At 46.9% G+C, this 22,942-nt stretch overlaps 1 protein-coding gene across 1 annotated transcript in view; it reads right to left on the bottom strand.

The window, feature by feature from the left end:
• Positions 1-242: 242 nt before the first annotated feature.
• Positions 243-22,942, bottom strand: part of tanc2a (tetratricopeptide repeat, ankyrin repeat and coiled-coil containing 2a) — a 38,176-nt gene continuing 15,476 nt past the window's right edge. Inside the window, exons 3-27 of the mRNA XM_086184519.1 lie at positions 21,259-21,421; positions 20,358-20,678; positions 16,681-16,806; positions 16,330-16,596; positions 15,530-15,666; positions 14,742-14,973; positions 14,487-14,659; positions 14,161-14,241; positions 13,879-14,079; positions 12,923-13,057; positions 12,315-12,511; positions 12,126-12,234; positions 11,573-11,695; positions 11,358-11,495; positions 11,133-11,231; positions 10,097-10,288; positions 9,861-9,954; positions 8,813-8,946; positions 8,539-8,662; positions 7,757-7,932; positions 7,389-7,521; positions 7,161-7,252; positions 6,933-7,067; positions 6,671-6,771; positions 243-5,440 (exon numbers count right to left, since the gene is read on the bottom strand). Of these exons, the coding sequence (XP_086040645.1) occupies positions 3,601-5,440; positions 6,671-6,771; positions 6,933-7,067; positions 7,161-7,252; positions 7,389-7,521; positions 7,757-7,932; positions 8,539-8,662; positions 8,813-8,946; positions 9,861-9,954; positions 10,097-10,288; positions 11,133-11,231; positions 11,358-11,495; positions 11,573-11,695; positions 12,126-12,234; positions 12,315-12,511; positions 12,923-13,057; positions 13,879-14,079; positions 14,161-14,241; positions 14,487-14,659; positions 14,742-14,973; positions 15,530-15,666; positions 16,330-16,596; positions 16,681-16,806; positions 20,358-20,678; positions 21,259-21,421 (5,523 nt within the window). The 3' untranslated portion in view covers positions 243-3,600. The remainder of the gene's footprint in view (positions 5,441-6,670; positions 6,772-6,932; positions 7,068-7,160; positions 7,253-7,388; positions 7,522-7,756; positions 7,933-8,538; positions 8,663-8,812; positions 8,947-9,860; positions 9,955-10,096; positions 10,289-11,132; positions 11,232-11,357; positions 11,496-11,572; positions 11,696-12,125; positions 12,235-12,314; positions 12,512-12,922; positions 13,058-13,878; positions 14,080-14,160; positions 14,242-14,486; positions 14,660-14,741; positions 14,974-15,529; positions 15,667-16,329; positions 16,597-16,680; positions 16,807-20,357; positions 20,679-21,258; positions 21,422-22,942) is intronic.

Here is a 22,942-nt window from a genome sequence, read left to right as displayed (position 1 = left end):
ATTTGAAGTTGGTCAGTTCGGTCACTAAAAGTGCACTGATAGCTGCTCCATACAAACTCCACAGAAAGGCTATGATGCAGTTTCATTTTTACTTGATTTGACTTTATAGCGTGCAACGTTTGAATATTAAAACCTGGCGGTACAGCGTCTTGCTGTCTCAGACAAAAATCCCCAGGGATTAAAGCACAATGCTAGGCCAGACTAATAACCCCACAAGACATAGTGAGACAAACACCTCCGTCTTTCATTCGTCTTTATTCCTGTTTTTAATGTTAATCCAGAAGTCAGTAATTCCACGTGTGCTAATTAAAACACATTCAAGTTGATTTCAATGTTAGTTATGATGTCGTTCTTATGATTTCAACTGACATGGTTTTTAAATATTGATTTATCTCAAACACATAGAAAAAGACATCAGTAAACCAACCCACATGTCACATGCCAGCCCTGCTCTGCTCGGTCAGGTGCGCTGGGGGCTAAAACCCTTACATCGCTACGTGCGGCACGACACCTTTGTGACAGAACACACCTCTGTCTCTCTCCTTCTCTCTCACTGCGGTGCATTACGGCGAGCTGTGACTGAGAAAACGGCTTGTGACCCAGAACCGTTGTCTTGTCACAGCTAGAGACAAAAAGGGCGCCGTCTACTGTAATGACAGAGATCAGCCGTTGCAGTCTATCAGTATCTAAAAGTCAAGCTGCTGATTCTTTAGAAATATAAGAACGGACACAAGCAAAAAACAAACAAACAAACAAAAAAGCATTTGTGTGCATGAACTTGGTGTTAGAAGATGAAAGCTTGGTCCCACTTTTTTGAAAAGCATCTGTTAATCCCACCTCTGGACAACCAGCACGGGAACTTATTGTTCACTAAGCCCCTTGACCCCAATACTGAGGCTGCTGGAGCTCTCTGTTCCGCTGGGGCCGGTTTGCTCCGGAGATTTTGAAACAATGAACCCTTAATTTGAATTGGGAAAACAGATTTTTATCATCAATACCCTGCGTTTGACTTCTTCCCAACCTGAAGCTCTATTCAAGCCTTGTTAATGGTTCGTATGTGCATGTTGGAATTTATGTTGTTGAATAATGCACAGCACGATCTGTGTCCTCTATGTAGCCAGAACCGTTAGCACGCCGTCTGAGTTGACATCATTGATCACTTCAGTGTGTTCTGATGCTGACACATCCACATGAATGTGATGTGAGTTCCTGTTGGGCTCAGGAGGTCTGGAGCGCAGGAGCAGGAGCTCACGCTGCTCCGGTGTAACACCTGTGGAAAAACTTCATTTTAACAACCACAACAACATAATACCATTAAATACCAGTGGATACTTTGTTGGACAGCAGTTGTGGTGAAGTTGATGGTGCAAATGCTTTAACACTGTAAAATGGCTCCTATGGAGGTTTTTATCTCAGGTTCTTTGTTTCTTTCAACATTTAATCTGCAGTCTTTCTTCTAGATGACGCTTGATTTGCCAACCATGTGTTCAGCAGTTGGCGGTGGACGGCTGCCTCTGAGCCGTCACGGCTGCCAGTCAGCGCTGAGGCTACTTTGTTAGCTTAGTTGTCCCCACTCACAGGAGATCACACCTCTGACACCTCAGGTTTAACCACAACAGAGACGATTCATTCATTTAAAGTTCAGCATGACTTTCTCAGCTGTGCAACATCAGCAATCGTGGATGTCAGCCCAGTGCAGATGTAACGAGCTTGGATTCACGTTACTGAATCATCCTGAACTCTAAGGCGAGCTCAGATTTTTCTCTGTACCCAAAAGAGTTGAATATCTGACTGGAACCCTTCAGAGAAAACGACAGCCTGTTATTTAGTTCACTTGTAGCCTGTTAGCTGTTTTTAGCGTGCACACTGTGTCCATGCACGGTCCATCTGAACGTGTCACGGTTCGGTTTTTCGGTGTACTCAGGCAAATACAAGACTAGAGATATCAGGTCTTTTGCTAATGGCAATTGAAGCTAATTGCTGTCCAGGGAGAGTGGGAGAGGCCAATCATGAGGCACTACAGCACTGTGTACTCAAGACAATGAATGTAGAGAGCCCCAGTAGTAAAGATCATCGAGGCTTGCATAAATTAGGACTATTAAGACTGAAAGGCCTTCCAAAAAAGAAAAGAAACCTTACTACCTGAAGCAGAGGTATTTTTACAGCATGTTTTTTGCAGATTGATGCCACTTTACACCAGCAGGAATAGATCATCATCTACAACCCCTAAAAATAAACATGTAAAAGCAAAAACGATTAATATACAGTTTTAAGAACAACACTATTGTACAGTTTAATACAAACATAACTTAAGATAAATATCACTTATTTTGTCAAATATCAGGCAAGTCAGTGCTCATTCAATGACATCATCCTAGTTTCTCAAACTATGGCTTTGGACTGGGTCACTGATCCGCGTCTGACTGGCTACATGTCCTGTGTGACTGTATCCAGGTTACCAGGTGTAAGTGCTTCAGACTTTAAATGTGTAAGCGGAGGATCGTAGTGACGGTGGCGTCCCTCTCGTCTACCATTAAGTCTGGCAGGAATCTGGTGAAAGCTCTCCCCAGCACCCAGAGACCTAAGTTTAGAAAAGCACTGTAAACCAAGGATGACAGGCAGCGATGGAGGACTTCTCAAGTCCTTTTAGTTGAAATGTTCCTGTTCCTACTTGTGCTTTGTAATGGCAGGAGCTAGCTTGTGTCTAAAACTGACACCACCCAAAAAGTACTTTTCCTTTAAAGCACTCATAAATAGGTGTCTCAAACTGACCAAGATGTTCACCCCTTTTGCATCGCTTCTTTGTGATGCCAGAATGCAGAGAGGTCCAGCTGCATGTATTTCGAAGCTAATGGCTGCTCAGTTCGCAACGGCAAATGGTCCAAAAATTCCTGTTCATGAATTCCCAAGTGCATAATCTGCTAAAATTGACGTCATCATTCAGTTACACGGAAACTCACAAACATTTTGATTTGAGCCAATAACAAACATCGGTTTGGCGCTGCCGTGAATGAGTGTGACCAGCTGGTGCATTCAGTTGAACTCAGTCACAGCAGGGTCGAGTTTGTGTTGGAGGATGAGTGAGCATACCGCTGGGTCATGAAGAGGTGGATTATCCTGCACAATGTGCTTGAGAGTTCGTAATAATTTACAGTACTTGAAAGGCAAAATTCTTTTTGGGTGAAGTATTGCTTTAAGTACTCCCACTCCTCCCTAATTCTGGTCACATGACCTCTTATGGGGTAGGGTTTGCCTTTATAAAACAGACAATCTGACAAGCAGGTCCACTTCACATAGTTGAGGGCCAAGTGAGCAGAGGTGAAAACAAGATTTCTCAAGCTCTAATTTCTCTTCACACAACTCTTTAAGTCATTTTTAGTGTCCAACCAAGCAAAAAGATCCTGAATATTTCAAGAACAATTACAATTATTGCGTGTTGCCCTCCAGTAAGTCGTATGAACTACACTCAAAACTACACTTCGTATATAGTACTTTGTCTCAAGGATAGCCCTGGCTTACTTTTTCATTGCATTTGGAGTTTTGTGAAATATATGTCTTCTCTTTCATGAGCTCATTTCCTTTAATCTTCAAACTTTTTTTCTACACATTTGACTCCACAAAGGGTCGTTTTGGTTTGACAGGAGAGGTGGGACATGTCGGCCTGTCAGTGGCTCTCTCTGGGCAGCCATGGATCACTGGCAGTGTTCGAGCCAGCTTCACATCAAGGTAGGAGGGATTCTGACTGGCAACCCTCACAGAACCTTCACCCTGAGGACTGTTGCCTGGTAGCACATCGAAGTAATGAAGCTGGTTGTCCTGGAGGAGATGGCCATTATGGGCATTGTTGTTGCTGCGGTTGTGGTAGGCGATGGAGAAGGACTGTGACTGACTGAAGCCTGCTTGGTTGGAGGGGGTTTTGCTTGGTGAGGTGATGACTGTGTCCACTGAAGACACAGCCCAGGAGCGCGAGGGGCTGAGACTTGATGTGGAACATGGTGGACATTGTTGCTGATACTGTTGGTGCACCCTCCCAGTCTTGTCGATAATACCCATAAAAGGAGTGTTCCTAGATGACCGACCTGCCTCTCCTGGGTAAGTTCCACCTCCAACCATGCATAGATCTGACTGGGGAGAGGTGATCAATGAGAGATCATCGTGGTACCCAGTAACCGCTCCTACAGAGGCCAGATCTGAAGGTAAATCCCTGTGCTGTGTGGAGGCCGAGGTCCTGAAGCCTGGGCCTCGATTAACTTGTTGCATGCCAGAAAGACTGCCGCTGCTGTTGGAGTAATGCACACTGACACTCTGGGAATGGATGAGAGGCCTGGGCGGAGGAGCAGGGGACGAAGTTGGATGGGCAGTGAATGGGCGTCGCAGTCCCCCTTGGTGGGGGTATTGGAGATCATGTGATGATGGAGCACTATCTGGGGGCCCCATTGTTGCCTCAGTGACTTCCATGGGGTAATAGGCTGCTTTGGATTGGTTGCGGCCAAACTGCCTGGCCTGGCCAAAACGGTTTATCCCTGCCCTCTCCCCTTCTGCTCCTCTTCCATAGACAGATGTCGACCTTGCCTGGTAAACCAGGTCGAGATCTGCATCATCTATGTGATGTATGGCTCCAGAAGTCAGACCAGCCTGAACCTGCAGGCTTGGCCTGGTATCTAAGGGGCTTGAGCTACTGCCTTCCCCCATCTCAGTCAATTCTTGGGTCAGCTGGGTAAACTGAGAGTAGGCAGAACTTCCCAAAACCATGGCAGAATGGGCAGATGAACTGGGCAGATTCGACCTGACAACTTGGACCTTGGCTGGTTGGAGCCACTTGCCTGGTATGGGGTACTGCTTCTGGAGGGATCTCTGATTTGCCAGATGGTGATGGTGATGGTGCTGTGCTTCCTGACTCTGGTCTAAAATGTGGATGGCTGACAGTGACTGCTGATTTTGGGGCAATATAGGCATACTTTCCATAATCGGGCTGGCTCGATGCTGGTGCTGTTTTGGGGAGGTTGGAGGGCTGAAATAGTGAAAGGAGGATGAAGGAGGCAAGGGCACAGAGTGACAGGGAGAGTGAGTGGGACTTTGGAGGTGATGATGCAAATGGGTCGGGGAGCAGGGTAATGGCACCCCAGGATAACGGTAGGCGTCGAGGTTTTGAGTTTGAAGGTCTGGTTCTTCCTCTTCTTTCTCCTGGTCGTCTTCCTCTGTGAGCTCTTCCCTTTCCTGCACCTGCAGACAGCCTGAGTCTCTGCACCTGGTGTCACTGATGGACACATTTTGTTGGCAAACATGATGCGATGAAGGAGGGGGGGAGTCTTGCTGGTGTTGCTGTTGTGCAACCTGCCGACACTCTTCCTTGACCCGTGACAGCAGACGTTGGATCTCCCGGTTGGAAGGGCACAGACGGCTGGCCTCGATCAAGTCCTCCAGGGCTGCGTGAAACTGTCTGAATTTTGAGCGGAAGAGAGTGAAATCAGTGTTAGAGGGTTTAAATAAATCCCATGTCTCCATTGCGTCTTTTCTGACGGAAAGGGATGAAGTTGCTTCACAGTGATGGGAAAAGCACCAAGCTTCATGTTTGGATGATAATATTGTAAAGGAAAAGTATGACAGACCAGGATGGCCTGTTTGCTTTTTATAAACCTGTCTATTATTATTGTTATTATTATTGCTACTATTATCTCTGTTCTTCCATCATAAGTATCAACTGGCAACCTGAGCTTGTCAGCGTAGACAAAATGCACTTTCAGAGGGTGAAGTTTGCCCCATTAGCTTACGTGACGGCTGCTCTGGGGCTTCAGGCAGCTCTGCCCTTGTTCCATACAGGAGTGATTTCAAAAACAGTATTCCCATCACTCACTTAGACAAACAGAGTTCAGAAAAATAGAGTCCAGAGTTAAAGTTCCCCTTTAACCTGGTGGTCTCAACACAGGTTTTACATCAATACACTCTGTCACTGCAGCTATTTTCATACCCATGTCCCACTGCACTCGCCCGTGTTCATGAGGGTTATTCAAACCTGGGGGAATCCATTTTACAAAGCTGATTGATTGCATTCCCATAATGAGTAAAGGAGGAGTTGCCTTTCTGTTTTTTCTGAGTTTGTGAACTTGACGCACCAGACAGAATGGAAATGTGTAGTCAGAGGAGAACAGTCGTGCAGCATTTTGGGCGCTAACACAAACTTTGATATATGTAGTAAAAGCAGCACAGAGGACAGTGACAGGGTTTCTGTTGTATGTTTTACCTCTGGACTGTTTTTCAAGCTCATCAGTGTTTCAGATTGTTGCTACTTGAATGCATTGAGTTGAATTTGTGGTAGAGTGGACTAAAAGTTTCTAGAGCAGGAAACGAGCAGTTGTCTCTATATTTTACTCGTAGGGACACTCCAACCACTCGCCATATGTACAGGGGAAGCACCTGAAGGCGGCCCCAGATTATGACATTCACCCATGTTTTGTGTTCCCATCAATGCCGATGTGAGCAGATAAACACCCGCGTGTACTGCAGGGTCATTGGACTTGGGAGTCAAGCTGTTCCCGTTGCAGACAAAAGCCAAATGTTAAAAGGGTTTTTTTGGCCATTGGGAAAGAGGGCACAGACACATGGGGCAGGACAGGAGTGGATGAAGATTAGTTTGCTCCATTCAAGCGCTTGTCCGACTGAGGCTGTTTACCTGCGGCTGCGTTTGGCGCGGGCTCGTGCATAAAAGGCCTCATAGGATTTAGCTTTTACCTCCAGCGCCCGGGTGGCAAACTCCACTGCAAGGCCAAAATCCTGTAATGGGAAAAGGGAACTCGTGGCAGTTCATGGTGGCAGCTGACAGAAGATTGTGAGAGATTCAAGGTTGATTTCCAACACAATGTAGTTATGAGTTACAGTGTAATAATTCTTCCAAGACGTTGGATTGCGTGTGTGGTCATTGGTCGTGGACTCACATTCATCTTTCGGCGGCAGCGTGAGAGGTTGAGCAGCACACACACTCTCAGTTGTCTGAAATTCTTCAGCTCATCCCCTGGAAACTTCTGGAGAGCTGACTGATATGAGTGAGCAGCTTCTCTCACTTTTCCTTGCTGCGCACAGACACACACACACACACACACACACGCTTACAATATGAAATGTGTGCATATGAATGCATTTGTTTGTGTCAGATTGTGTACTACCTTGTACATGTTATCTCCCTCTTGGATCAATTTACTAAGTAGAACCATTAAAATGTCTGGTTTAGACGTTGCCATGGCCCAGGTTGCTGGTCCTACACACACACACACACACACACACACACACACACACACACACACACACACACACAGAGTATTACTATCTCAGGTGAGGAGGTTCAATTTGGGACCATTATTGAGCACTAGTAGTTAGCTTAAAGACTAAGGTACCAATCTTGGCTCCCTTTTTGAGCAGAGCGATCACAGCTGACGTGTTCCTGCAGCCGACCGCTCGGTCCAGAGGACGCATCCCGCTGCTATCCACGTGCTCCACAGATGCACCATGATCCACCAGGTGCTGCACCTGGAGCACACACACACACACACACACACACACACACACACACACACACACACACACACACACACACACACACACACGACACAAACACAGCACAGTTGAGGTTGACAGAGGTTGAGACTTATTAACAAAGACTTGAAGTCTGGTTCGGCCACTACAGTTTTTGGGGTGCAGGACGTAGCAAGAAGCCACTTGGAGTCTCTCTGCAATAAAGGGTTAATGCATCTGCTTGACACACCACTTCGGGGTCACCGCGGAAGGCAGCCAGATCCAGAGGTGTCCGACCACTGCGGTCAGCATGCGTCGTGGCTGCACCCCTCTCCACCAGCTCTTGGACCAGGCTGAGCTGACCTTTGAGACATGCCCAGCTCAGCGCCGTTAACCCTTCCCTGTCTGTCTGCTCCAGAGAGGCTCCTGCAAGAAAGAGAGAGGCCAACAGATCTGAAGTGAATTTTTGGGTGAATAGATTCTCCCCACAATGTCACATAAAAGTTGACTTTTGAATATCAATGTCATCATTTCCTGCAATTAATCGAACATTTATTATGTAAATTCCCGTCACGAGTGAAATCTCGATCTGTGGCCGTAATGTTTTGTGCTGTCATAGTCATCTCAGCCTTTGACCGCCAAATCTAGTTCGATCATCTGTGAATAGTCTCAACTTGTTACTGAGATACTGCATTGAAATATGACCGGAAACATGTTCTGTGGGTTTACGTGACCTTTGACCCCTCACCCTTGTCTGCACAAATCTAATCAGCTCATCCTTGAGTTTTAGTGCATATTTTTAGCAAATGTGAAGAATGAGCTCAAGGGAGCCTACCAGAGGACGGGGGAGTTGACCTCCTCTCTATTTTAAGCACATCTTGTGTACGTTTTATTTTAATCCACTTCGCTACTACAAAGTCTTTCCTAGAAGTACTTTCACTTCCATTTGACTTTTGTGGAAAGCAATGAATATTATTCATGTGCTCTGCTTGTGCAGCATTCGCTGGTGTTGCTGCTGAATGAGGTGTTTACCGTGATCCAGCAGCAGCTGGGCAGTGGTCATGTGACCCTCTGAAGCTGCCGTCATCAGAGCTGTGCGACCCTGCTGGTCGACCATGTTTACCTGTGCCCCGTGACTCAGTAGCAGCTTCACAACCTGAGACACACACACACACACACACACACACACACACACACACACACACACACACACACACACACAAATACATAGTTTCATTCCTGCTCTACAGATGTCAGGTCTACTGGTGTGTGTCTGTGTGTGCATGATCTGTGAGTGTGAGTGTACCTGCCAGTGGCCTCGTCTCACAGCACTGAAGATGGGTGCAACGCCCCGTCTGCTGCCTTGCTCGACAGGAGCCCCTCGATCCAGCAGCAGGATGCAGACAGACAGCCTACCACCACCTGCTGCTGCCGTCAGAGCTGACACACACACACGCACACACGCACACACACAGATAAACAAGTGAATCTCAGAAGACAGGTTTTCAAAACACATAGAATTGACACAACGGTATAAATGATAAAAGTAATTGATAAAACAATAAAAATAAGTGATATGGGTAACATACAGCGTAACATGAGAAAACAGACATTGGCCTCTAGAGGGAGCTGCTGTGTCAAGGTGAGAGAATCTAAACAAGGTTTTTAATGTAATTTTTAATGTAATACTGAAATACTGTTTTTTTATCATTTACCCCCCCCCCCTTTTTATTTAAATTTTGAGGTTTTTTTTTAGTATTTGGGACTCTCCTAACCCCACTCACAATATGACGATAAGCTGAGCCCGACTGGACCGTATCTTTAGTGCAATGTATGGATGACTGTTATTTCTGAATAATGCAGGAAATATTCAAATGACCAAAAGCATTCAAGTTAATCTTATTTTCTTTTCCTTTTCAAAGTCCTTGAGACAACTTAACAAAAAAGAGCTTAACTCTCTAATTGTTTGACACAAAGCCCCTTCATTACTTTATTGTACTTCTAGATTTGGTTGGTGCCCTTTCCATCAAAAAATGCCTTTTATTTAGGTTAAATACAGAAACCTCTTTATGACGGTTAAATACACAACCCTTTCGTGTTGTCATATCAGATCTTGTCTTTCTCTCCAACTCTTTGCGCTGTAAACTGCCTCTGGGGGCAACAGGAACCTTTCCCAGATAACCGGGTCAAGTGTTGGTGTAATGGTTGGCCTCGCTGCCCTCCCAGCAGCCGACCCAGGCTTTAATTCCTGGCCCACACAACTGTTTCACTTCCTTTAATACTACACTCGTGCATTAGTGGGTCGGGGGGTCAGGGGTCAGGGGCCATGTGATGTCACAAAACAAGACTTGTACCTGTCTCTCCCCACAGACTGTCAAGTGTGTTGATCTCAGGTTTCTCCTCCTTTTCGATGTCTTCCTCTGGAGGATCCAGCAGATATGACACAATCTACACACACACAATTCCATCAATTGCATGAATTACGTTAAAAGTGTGCTGTATTTATCTAGAGTGTGTGTGTGTGTGTGTGTGAGAGAGAGAGAGAGAGAGAGAGAGAGTGAGTGTGTGAATGTGTTTGTGTGTAGATCACCTCTGAGTGACCCATGGAGGCTGCTGCAATCAGAGCCTGCTGCAATGCCTGGCTCTTGCTCGCCCCTCTCTGACCGCAGCAGGAAGTGCAGCTCCAGTCTGCATGCTTCAGCAGGAATCGCAGCACCTCAAGGTGGCCCTGCTGAGCTGCGTGCACCAACACACACCGACCAGAGCTGTCTACATGACCCACCTGAGAGAACAAGGTCACAGGGACTTAGGAGCAGAGTTCTGTGCACCAGGAACACTGCACAGCCCAAATCCGTACACAAACACTCATTTCCAGGCTAAAGCGTTGTGCCTCTGTGACAGTGAGCCAGAAACTCTCTTTTCCAAAGACAGAGGTGATGATAAAGACACATGTGGGGACAAATGTTGCTTGCAGAAAGTCAGCAGCACTTTTGGATGAAGCGTCGCTCAGTTAGGAGTCTACTGACCCCTGAAGACTGAAGGCTCCCTTCAGATCATTCTGAAGTGGTACAAACATTTGTTGCTGTAGAAGAGATGTTTGTGAATTTGTGTGGTCTGTCCTAAAGTGGGGCCATGGACGCGCTCAGGTTCTTGATAGGGACCGAAACAATTGGAGCGAGCCTGAGAATCAAGCAGTTGTTCATGTCAAAGTCCACTGAATGTGGTCATTTGTAGCACTGACCGGCTCAGACTGTTACACCCGCTGACTGGTGCCGTCATTTTGCCAGGCTGTGAAGCGGTGGGCCTGGGACTGCAGCGACACGCGGGCATTCTGGTGCACCGCCAGATGTTACCAGGAGTCACCATTTCTGATCAGCAGGCCACTTTACATGCCTCCAAATTCATTAGCTGCTTTGCACTGAGCATTTATGGTTGAATTTGTGCGCGTAGAAGGTGGGACACGACCCCTAACCCACGTGGGCACAGTCGAGTGATTCAGCCAACAAGCATCTCTAGAAATCTGATTATTTTTTGTTTGCTTTTTTGTGCGCAGAAGCGTTTTGTCCGCTTCCTCTGCTCTCTGTGCTGCTGCACTGACGTGCTGGCATTGAGAGGAAGATGCCTACCTTTGCTCTCTGCTGACACAACATGGTGATGACATCCAGGTGTCCAGCTGAAGCAGCAAATCCCAGTGCTGTCAAACCGTCATGTGACTGAGCATTCACCTGCACATGCAACACAGCAGCCTTTCACTGGTTGTTACAGGTAAAAGTTTCTGCAAAGTCAAGTTTCAGTCACTCGGTTTGGAGTTGTGATGTCACAATCCTGCAAGACCTGAAACACGTGGTTACCTGAGCTCCGTGGTCCAGCAACAGAGCCACGGCATCACTGTGGCCCAGGTGAGCATGGACACACAGCAGGGGGGCGTTGTTAAGGACGTCACTCCGATAATCCACATCAGCCCCGCCCATAATCAGCAACCTGCTCACCTGGACAGGTAGGAGACAGAGTTACAGTCCAGCTGTATTAGCAGGAGTGTGTGTGTCTCATGTGTGCATCACGTTACCTTGATGTTGGGGGTGTAGAGATTACGCAGTGATGCGAGAGCAGAGTTTGTGTTCTCTGTGCTGTAGGACATCCACAGCCCCTGCAGGACTGAGGAGGAGACCCCGAGTTTCTTACTTAGGCCCTGAACATGCGAAAAGACACCACAACAAAAGGTTGGACGCAAGATTACACAGAACTGCGGAATTAATAAAAAAGTAACATTACTGATTGAAGCGAGCGTCGCTAACTCCCCTTAGTCATTTCTTGACAAAACACCACCATCTTTGCAAACTCCCGGTTGCTCAAACAACTGCTACTACTAGCTAATGAAGGATGAGCTGACAGGAGGGTTCCTTCAGAGAGCCGTGAACCGCAGGGGTATGAGGTAGGTTTGACACGCATGCTGCCATGACAGGCCCCCTTACCAGACATGTTACCCAGCAATGTGGCAGTGGCAGTGGGGTTAAAGTTGCCTCAATGGGCTCCTCTTTATATTCACTCCCCTTTATGTTACACGCTGCAAAGGAAACTGTCGACAACGAGCCACTGGAAGTCTTTGTATGTGAGCACACCTTGTAGATGTGAGCCTTCAAGATGTGATGTCCCAACTCCAGCGTCTGCTGTTGGTTCAACTTCCCTTCCTGCCTGCAGAGCCAGAAGGCCAGGAGGGTGTGGCCGCTCCTGGAGGCAAAGAAAGAGAGAGACAACCTGCTCAGGGGGAACTCTTCACACTCGAGCCTTCTGGCTGCTGATCGGTGTACCTGGGGTCGCAGAGGAACCTGTCATCCTGCCCCTCCTCTCTCCACACCAGCCATTCCCTGAAGGAGGTGTGGTTTAGCATCCTGCTGCCGTCGCTGCGCCTCAGCAGGAAAGAAGAGAGCTGCTCCAACCGCTGCACAAACTCAGCCCACTGCATGGCTCCGCCGGTCAGAGCACCAGCATTCACCACCTCAAACAGCTGAAGGAGGACAGGAACAGTCACTCCGAGCCTGGTGGTACCTACGAGGCCACAGCCATGCTAGAGGCGCTTGGGCCATCATGGGGGTGAACAACGTGGCAGTCCACCCTCTAGTTGAGGTAACATCTTGTTCAGAAACCCAGCTGTCATGGAGGCACAAGCCTTTAGGATTTCCCAGTGTTTCTAAATGTTTCAGGCAGGTGCCCTGTCTGACGGGCAGGATCTCAAAAATGGCTCAGATATTTGTTTATGTGTCAGTATCATCCTGACCGACGAAGGAGGCCTAGTGGTTAACACAAGCTCCAGACTGAGAGGAGTGCATCTGGGGTCTGTAGCTGGGGAAACATTACTCCGTCAATAGAACTGTGCGTCCGTATTAAATCATTCATGAATAAATGATGTGTACTTCACCTGCTGGTCGGTCAGCGGATGCAGGGACGCCACAGCAACATTGAGCAGCGGAAGAGCCCTCTGAAACGACGACTGCGTGGGAAACCGCATGTTAAGCTGCAGCAGGTAGACCTCTGCCAGGCTCACAGGGACCACCTATAGACACACACACACACACACACACACACACGATTGAGAAGAGCAGAGTTTTTCCTGTTCCATACCTCCATTTTTGAGCGTGTACATACACTCACAATTTATCGAGTACTTCTTTGCTAGAGACGTCTCTAGTTTTATTGTTTGCCATTGATACGATGACTCTGCTACCTTCTAAAATGGTGGATTGAAAGCTATAAAACTGAAGCATCAAATTTGTGTCTGTTTGATGATCCCAGAATGAGTAACCAAACCAAAATGGACATTTTAATCGTAACTTTTGATCAGAATTACTTTAATCTACATGTTTTTGACAAAATGAAACACTGACACAAACCAGAAGCTGTAAAAAAGCTGATGGCCTGATCGACTCAGACAGGCCCAACACCGAAAAATCATCAAACTGTGGTTCAGCTGCAGCCTGCAGGATGTGAGGAACACATCAACAGCTGAAAGTGGCTCTTTTTACGGAGGTCCTATGGGCATTTTTGCTGATATATGCAACACTCATGGCAAAATGCTGTATGGGTTGATTCCATGGTTGGTTTGCTTTTCAAAGTAAAATGTTGTCTTCTATAATTCGTGTCACTCTCTAGGCCAGAGATGCCCAGAGGAGAGGGCTGAGGTCTGCAGGCTCATGGTTCACACCTCGCTAAGCTCATCTGAGCCTGCTTGACAACATCCAAAAGAATCCTAGCGAGGACCCCACCTATGTAGTACTTATACCTCACCACTTCAGAAGAGAACATTTTAAAATCTTCCACTGTCATAATGTGGACTGAGAACAAAGGCTAACGTTGCTAACATAGGTCCTTCCTCACCTTGAAGCTGGAGCTCTTTAGGACCAGGTACCCCCCCTCAATCAGGTCCAGGGTCAGTTTCAGATAGAGGTACGAGCCTCGGCTTAGACTCTTCAGGTGGCTGATCAGTTTGGTCAGCGCCATGTTGTCTAGGCGACCATTGCTCAGAGACACGTTGCTCTGAATTTCAGCGCTACTGTGAATACGTTGCATCAGGTAACCCTGGAAGATGGACACAGTCATGCTAATGTCCAGAGAGAGAGAGAGGGAGAGAGGGAGAGAAGGGGTCTGTCTGTGTGTTACCTGTAGGTCCTGGTCTATGGCGCTATTCTCCTCCATCTTGTCCAGAGAGATGCAGTGAAAAGGCAGAGAGCGAGTGATTTCCTGATGGACAGCAAGACACAGAAGCAGGCGGTCAGCACAGCACTGTTGTTCTTTGCTTCTGCTCTTTCGGAGGAGGAATTTGACACTTTTGAGGTTTTTTTGTCACTGGAATTCTTTGAGGAATTGCAAACACACCTGTGTACTGCGAACGTTTTATTTCCCCAGGTATGTGTCTCCTCATAACAAGCTGTCAAAAATGCTTGAAGGGAATTTGGTGACTGACAACCTTTAGTGAGGGCGTGTACCTGGTGGCTGGTCCTGACTGTGGTGATGACCTTGAACCAGGAAGGAAAGCTCTGGATGTTTTGGGACAGGAAAGAAGTCAGAGTGTCACCGTAGTCCGGCCGATGGAACTCGGCCTCGTTGAGCCCATCGATCAGTAAAATAATCCCCACCCCGTCAAAATGCAACGTCCTCTCTGGAGAAAAAGAAGAGAACCGCTCCAGTTACGGGCCTCACAGAGCCGATCAAATATCCTGATTCAATGAATGTGTAGGCACCTCTGTAGAGAGCTTCCAGTGGTTCTAGTATTCCTTTCTGGAGGGCAGCGCTTGGATCCTGGATGCAGGAGCGCAGACTGAGCACGCTCTGCAGCTGTGGCGATCTGTGCAGCAGCTCCCGGTAGGCTGCCAGCTTAGGGGTGTCACTTAGCATCGCCGCCATATTGTGGACAAACTCAGGAACCAGGCATGTGTGACAGTTATCAGCCTGACAGAAATGATAGGAAACAACCTGCAAAGACACGTTTTAGGAGGAAGTTCAGTTCGCTGTCGTTGAAGAGCAGAGCGGCACGACTGGAAGCGCGAGGAAACTCGTCGGTTTGAGTTCCAATCACAATCTGACCTGCTAATCAAAATCTACTGATCAATAAGTCTGACTTTCCAATATTTTCTTGTATTTGGGTTGTTCTTTTTTCTGACGCTTGCCCACCACGAGTCTTGTTTTGCTCAGATTTAGGAAACGTACTTGTTTTTCTTTGTGCACATTTAATTGGTTTATTTCTCACGGAAACCTAGGAGTGTTAAATACAGTGACTCAATTCACCGAAAATAAGAAAGGAAACAAATAAATCGAGGCAAAATGGAGGAAAAAAGGGCAGACTTGGAACAACTTTTTTTTTTGAAAATCAAAAGAAATACATATATATATATATAAATATTTAAAAGACCAGAACGGCGTGTTTGAATGTTAGATAAATGCAGCTCGTGTTCAGAAACCTCTCAAGAGCACTTAAATAAAAGTGAAATCAAGCAATTCCTCCAGTTGGGGAACTAAGTAGGGTTGCTACCTGTCCTGCTAGCCTCCTGAGCGCCTCCTCGTGTCTCCTCTTCATCTCTGGGGTTCCTGGACAGCTCCCCCCTCCTCCTTCATCTCCTCCTCCGCCTCCAACTCCAGCCAGGGAGTCATGTGAGTAAGATTCAGCATCTGGAGTGATGGGAGAATGTTCAGCGTGTTAAATCTCCTTCTTGGACGGTTACATGAAAATATGTAAGCACAGGAACCATCGAGCTCCCTGTGGTTGCTCCTCCGCCTGGTAACTCTTTCATTATTGCATTTCTCCTGCTTTGTACTCTTTCCACTGCATCGTTCATGGACTTTCTGGTGGCTGACTTGGCCGAGTGTCTAGCTGCTGCCTGAGAGTCTGGCTGACTTTATTGGGTTCTGTATGATGACTCAGCTGTCTGTGACAGAGTGAATTAATTCATCTTAATGCTTGGAAATATTCACGCCGGTTCTTTGGCAGGTCCGGGGTATGGGCCCCTGCCAAGGAGCTGCTCCTTCCTCAAACATCTATCAAATTCTGAGAGTGCAGAACCAAGCAAGCAGAACTCTTTTTGAAGAAGTTTGTTAATTTCAGGAGTTGTAATGGATGCTGCAGTCTTGCAGGTCGGCCACCAAGATCATTTTTTTTGAGCATCTTGAGCAGAAACTGTTCACACAGATGAGAGGCGGAGTCTCCGTGGATCAAACGAGTCCATGACAGGATCAAGGATGGAGGACAGCCTGCTGTAGAGAGCAGTTGTCTGTAGCCAATCACGTAAGTACTCCACTGATGTCGTTTCTCTGCGTCTGCGTCTTTGTGCTTACGTTTGGGGAGCGTTTGGTCGCCAGCTGCTGTCGGCCACATGTGGCTTCCGTGACAGCTGAGCGCCACCAGACGGGCGATGATGGCCGTTTTCCCAAAGCCCATGTTTCCAACAATCACCACGCCCCGGTTGATTGATGCGTCATCGCTGCGGAGACAGGTGTCCACTTCCTGAAAGAGCCACTCCCTGCCGGTGAACAGCCAATCAGACAAGAGGCCGGGGACATCAAATCGGAGGGGCTTCAGGCTGAGGCACGGAGCGAACCGAACTGCAGTAGGAGAGCAGAGGACAGGAGTACTGTAATACTACCACACTATGATTATGTGTTGGAGAGTGGGTTGTATGTGTATACCTCTCTGGTCTGGTTGACTTCTACTCCCAGAGTTTTGTCTGGGCATTCTGAGGGACGCCCTGGAGGGGGCATGTCTCTGCTGCTCATCCAGGTAGGCCAGATCTTCGAGGTGGGCTGAGCTCGTGGCTACAAGAGGAGAAGAGCTGTTACAGTACGCATGGACGTTATGTGCCGATACAACAATCATGAGCTTCCTTGAGTTAAAAAGTCAAATTGTGCTGGGAAAAGTTATCTTTAACTCTATCATGGTCTCACCCCTGTTGGTCAAAGACTGACGTTTGGTCGTTGAGGGTTCCCCCTCTGCGTCACATGGTTGTGTCTCTAACGTTCTCCTCCATTTCAACCAGCAACGCAGGACTCTGTCCTACAATTTTGTATCCTGTCTGGTCCGATTTGCTTACTTATCTAGTTTCCTTTGTGTAGTTGGGGTCAGGGTCAGGGAATGGGCCGAGACCGTGGTGCCTGGGGGGCTAAACCCCTTTCGTCAAAATCCAAAAATGAGGGATTTGCATTCACATCCATCGGCTTGGCCTCTTCGTTCGACGAAGAGGAGCGAGATGGCACTGATAACTCAGAGGTTTGACTCCAAAGATACAAGTGCCTCAAATCTGGTTCCTTCTGCTGCTGCTGACAAGAATTCAGCTTGGAGGAAAATACGGATGAATTCCACAGCTGTTCTAAACTTTTGCTAAACTAAAGAGCATTTGGAATTTGCAGAAGTTAAGAAATGTTTCACCGTTTAATTATTCCGACCCAAAATGTAGTAAAACTGGGCCCAGGTTACAAAATGTTGTTCCATCCCAAATATTTGCCTGGGGAAGGCAGGCAGAGAAGAGTGGAAAAATGACGTGATTTCAGGAATCATTCGACTGTTTCAGAAAGACGGAAGACAATAAATGAGAAAACTTCCTTAAAAAAAAAACGATTCTTCGCAAACAGGGAGGAGTGGGGAAAAGAAACAGAATAAAGGAGTTCAAAATCAGAATTGCTTTCCACAGGTGATTCATTCCCTTCCTTGTCTTAACTTATACAAAGCATCTTGGAGTACGTAAGTAAGTGAGTTATTATTATTATTATTATTATTATTAAAAATGAATCGTGCTAACGATGGAGGAAAGATGTCAGAACCTTAAGAGGAAGAGTTGGAAAAAGAATTGGAAAGAGAAGTTGTGTTGATTTTTTTTTAAATTAAATTTCTTATTTATTTGAATACAAAAAAACCTGACACTTTTAATTACACGACATCTAAAGGCCTGTGAAAAACACCTTCCTACAGAGCAACCAAAGTAGACATTCAACAGTTATACTGACATCAATGCAGCCAATGATGTTGATTTTGTTGAACAAATCTGATCTTGTAGGATTTCTAATATTTAAAGACAAGACTCAAAGCTGCATGTCTTAATGTCAAAGAATAAGGTGTTGAAAACGTGCAAACATGTCGAACACAGGAGTTGAGACGAGAGGATTAGTGGCTTTACTGTAGTCGGAGGAATCGCTACGAGAGCGGCCCAACACCTGAGCGGGATCACATCTGGTCGTGTGATGAAGACTGGAAAAAGAGTGAGGAGAGTTCACTGCTCACGCGGCTGCAGCGAGAGGACCGTTCGAAGTACTGAGTACTCAACCAGTACCTCAACATGAAGCGAGACAACATGTGAGTACGACCGTGAACACACACTGAGTGATCCAAGGCCAAGCCGAGCTATGAAGAGTGCTGGTTAGAAAGTACATTCAATCCGAAGAAAACGAGTGTTTCATTAAGACCGCTTCACCTCTCTTACCAGAGGAATGAAGACCATGAGTAAGTTCATGTCCTGAGGAGTTTCCACCTGAGCGGACATGCAGCGATCACCTCGCTGGTGAATGTTCACGTTTTAGTTGTGTTGATGTCAAAAAGAAAGAGCCAAAACTCACCAAACGTTTGATCCAATTAACGCAGCTACAAGCCAGAGAGGAGGTCAGCGCTGACTGTGCCTCATATCCTGTGTAAGTGTGTGTGTGTGTGTGTGTGTGTGTGTGTGTGTGTGTGTGTGTGTGTGTGTTATGAGAGACGTCATACATGTCGCTTCCTTCCTCTCCCAAAGCGTTCAGTGTTTTGTTTTTTCAGTTTTTATGAGTAGTGAGTGTGGAAAGGGAGGATGAGGTCTGGGTGTTCCTCTGGGGTGTCGTCCTTTTCACTCTCTGAACTCCCCATCCTGGAAACATCTGGGAGGCTCTTACAGCTGTGCTACCAGTGGTGCAATAAACACCTTCATGCTGTTTATCAAATGGCCCAAATCTAAAACTGACTCAGAAATCTGGATAAATGTGGTTTGGTTTTTGTTATTCCTTTTTCACTGAAGCAGGAAGATGCTGGGTTCATGGCAGAAGCCCGGCACCGGCGCGTGGGTCCGCTCTTTCCTCTTTTAGAGAGAGATTGAACCGAGTGGAACCACGAGCCAAACAGAGTACTTTGTGATATGTTTTTGTTTCATGTTCTCCTTGCATGAGATGGCGTCATATTGTTATGCTGAGCTGATTGGCTCGGGGGGGGGGGGGCATCTACTGCAGAGCTCACCAGATCCGGACGGTCTCACTGGCTAACGCTGAGCACAAGTGTGCAAGACAACAATGAGAGAGTGGCAGGGATGGGACTTTGCAGTTCCATACTCAGACTTGCGATGCGGATCAAGTACTGAGCGCTTTACTGCATGTGTGCAGTTCAGGACATCTGTCAGCGAATTCATGCTTAAACTCCCCAAAACTCAAGCCGAGCTGGTGTTTGGCTGACGGCTAACGGCTAATTAGCGTCACTGCAGCTTTGATCAGAGAGTTGCTTGCTTTTCTTAGCAGAGTCACAGAATGAGAGAATGGCACATTTTCTTTCCAAAGGAAAACTCCACCATGGACCTTCCTGTTTGTCCTCACTGACAGCTACGACTATCAGGAGCTGTGAGCTCCACTTGCTGTGCTGCACCTTCATCCTGGTGTGAGTCACAGAGGCATCACAACCCGGATGACTTGATCAGTATGGAAGATAAAAAAAGAAAGATTGATGGCTATTTGACTGCTGAACATCCTGTTATTGAACCCTGTTTAATCTGCTGTCTTGCTGTAAGTTGCTAATTGTCATATTTCCTGTTAATGATATGAATACGTTTTTCTCTTGTCTGATTCAGTCGTTTTGTCCACTTATTTGAGACATTTGATGCTGCTGTCGTTAGCAGGACCCTCTTACAACTGAGATTAGGAATCTTAATGTCTAAATCTAAATAGTCCCTGAACAAAAAAGGGTTAAATTTAAAGAAAAATGGTGGCAAGTAAAGATTTTACTAACAAAAATGCTAATAATCAGAGGTACTTTGGCCTCAATGGTCTGTTTTTAATCAGTATTTTTCCAAATGTAACCCCCTCCCATTGTAAGTTTCTATGTTAGGAGTCTTGTTTTAAAACCAGATTGAAATAAAAACAACAAATTACCAAAATCAAATAAACTTCAGCAGCAAATGTGCCATGAAATCTGAGCAAGACGTAAACCCTGATTATTACCAGTGAGCTCACAATAGCAGAGTGACAGAGACTTCCTTCCTAACAGGAAACTGTGTATGGGAGTGCACCACACACACACACACACACACACACGCACACACACACACACACACACACACACACACACACACACACATCCTCCTTACCAGCGACTGAATTGGGACGGGGCATGAGGTAGAGAGGGATAGAGTGGGTGGAGCCAGACAAGCGGGTGGAGTCAGGTCCCCAGTCTGGGTGGAGTCTGTTGAGGCTGTAAGTGGAGGCCGCCATGCTGTCCTCCGCCCGGTGCAGGAAGCCACCATTTGTGCTTCCTTTCTCTACCATACAGGAAGAGGAGGTGGAGGCCACCACTGGCCGCCTCCCCTGCTGACAGAGTTTGAGGCTGCTGCCATGGTAACCAAGGCTTGGATGTTTGGCACTGTCGTCCCGCTCTGCTGCTGATTCAGCAGAATAGCTGGTCAAAGTGGCTGAAAGCAAGAAAGAGATAACAATTTAGAATTCTGGTGATGAGTGTTACCATTAGCTTCAAGCTAAATTTACATGGCTGGCCCTTCCTGCATTCTGGAGTCAGAAGTACTCCTTTCACACTGAAACACGCGGGTCAAAGCGGGCTTTTGTACCCGGGTCGCTTGGAGGGTCAGTGGACGCGGGTCGAAATGCAGAGTCGACCCTTTCAGAGTGCCCAAACACCCGCTTTTTTGATGCAGTGTGAAAGGGGCTGCAGAGGTAATTGGAGAGGTGGGGAAAAAAAGTCTCACGTGTTTGTGAGTACTGGAAAAACCACCACGTGATTTCTGGGTGAAGTGTCACTCTAGGAGCACGCCTGGTGTTTGTCGTGTCCCTTCTCAACTCTGATTGGCTGACTGGGTAAAAAGCGATGAGCATTACATTTACCCAGAGTTCAACAAATTATCAACTGCCTGTTACAAAAAAGTCACTTAAGGCTCAGTACCTCGTCAAACTGCTGGGGTTTGTGACATAGAGCAGCAGTTACACCTTCTTCAGGAGACAAACATCCTGGTTGACACAGTGGAGTAACATCTGTACCTATGATGCCGCTGTCTCTGCTCTCCAGGGTGGAGGAGGGCGAGGTGACTAAGGCGTGGTTGGGGGAAGCGTGCTTGCCATCGCCCTCCACTCCAGCAGGGGGCTGCAGTGTGGAGCAGGGGGAGGTGCTGCTACTGGCCAGGCTGGAGGACGGAGACATCCGCTGAGGGCACAAGAGACAGAGACATTACACTTTTGTGTAACCTTTAATGTGTGTGTGTGTGTGTGTGTGAGTGTGTGTGTGTGTGTGTGTGTGTGTGTGTGTGTGTGTGTGTGTGTGTGTGAGTGTGTGTGTGTGTGTGTTTGAAAAAGTAGACTAACCCTGAGCACAAGTTCAACCTATGGTAAGGACACAACCTTTGCTATTTCAGTTTTCTGCCATTTCCTGTCTGACCACTAGATGTCCTCAAACACTTTGTGGTTGTTTCCTGTTTTACTTTGAAATTAACAGTGTCTCACATTTGATTTGATTTCCTATCATCCGTGTGTTTTCTCATGAGTTCCTGTGTTCACTGGTGTCTCATTAGGCTACTGGTCTTGTGTTTTTATTTTCCAGCCTTTTTCCTGTCAGGTACTGGTACTGTTTCCTGTTCTAGCAGTGCCTGCTTGATTTGGACTCCATATTTGTTGGACTCACTTTGTCTTGACTCCATTTGCTTCAACTTTACAGTCTGGACTTCCTATTCAGATGTTCTGTTACAGCCTGACAATCAACTCTACATAAACGCCTCTGAATTGTTGCTGGACTTTCATTTGGGTCCCAGTTTGGGTCTTCTCATGCTAATGGCTGGATCCTAATTAGTGAGGGGAGGATGAAGCCTTGCGTTGTGATGAGAATGAGAGCGGTTTGGGACATGCATCCAAAACATATCGCAAAAGCCCCTTTCACACTGCACCAAAAACGCGGGTGAACACGGGTGTTTGGACACTCTGAAAGGTTGCCTCGGCATTTCGACCCGCGTCCACCGACCCTCCAAGTGACCAGCGGCTCTGCTTGGGTCGCCTGCGGTGTGACAAAGGCACCCCGTGTTGTGTCAGGTTTCTCGCCATATGACCCGTTGATGTACATCGACTTCCCTGTCCCATTCTGATTTTGTCACTGTGCCGCCTGTCAGGCTGTCATTGTGGAAGCTCCAGAAGGAAATAAACTAAAAAATAATTGGGCTGGGCTGCGAGAGCTGCCCACTCATCTCTCAATAAAGTTTTAGCCTCTGCGCTCAGACATTTCCCCGCCGAGTTCCTACGCTTTGCAAAAGAGGCAAGATTGCAATGCGCGCAACGACAACGCTAACGTTCGCCTCGACCACGTCACTTTTCAGTTGCAATTCCTGTAGAAGGAACCTAGTTTGACATGGTGGCCAAAGCGTGTAATTCCAAGTATGGCCTTCATCACGTGACGCACAGGGCCCACGGACCTTCGGTGGTGAAACAGCAAACACTCTGAGTAAAAAATGACTATGATTTTATCCAGATGGCCCAGCAACACTTGGAGAGTCTGGAAGAATCCAAAAAGAAATCTTTTCATCTGCATTCAAGCTCATTGAGAGTTGAACCAGAAGCCAGATGAGCTGTTTGATGAGGCAACAAATGTTCAAAAAAAGACATATCGACTGTGACGGCTTCCTCCGCCTCAGCAAATTCGAAGTTGATTTTGTTTTATTTGTGTTTTGCCGAATGTTGGTTT

This window comes from Aulostomus chinensis, chromosome 18, assembly GCF_037954235.1.
Source record: "Aulostomus chinensis isolate RoL2024-O1b breed Wild chromosome 18, RoL_Achi_v1.0, whole genome shotgun sequence".
Lineage (NCBI taxonomy): Eukaryota > Metazoa > Chordata > Actinopteri > Syngnathiformes > Aulostomidae > Aulostomus > Aulostomus chinensis.
The sequence above is the reverse complement of the archived record's forward strand: the minus strand, read 5'-3'. Positions and strand labels throughout refer to the sequence as shown.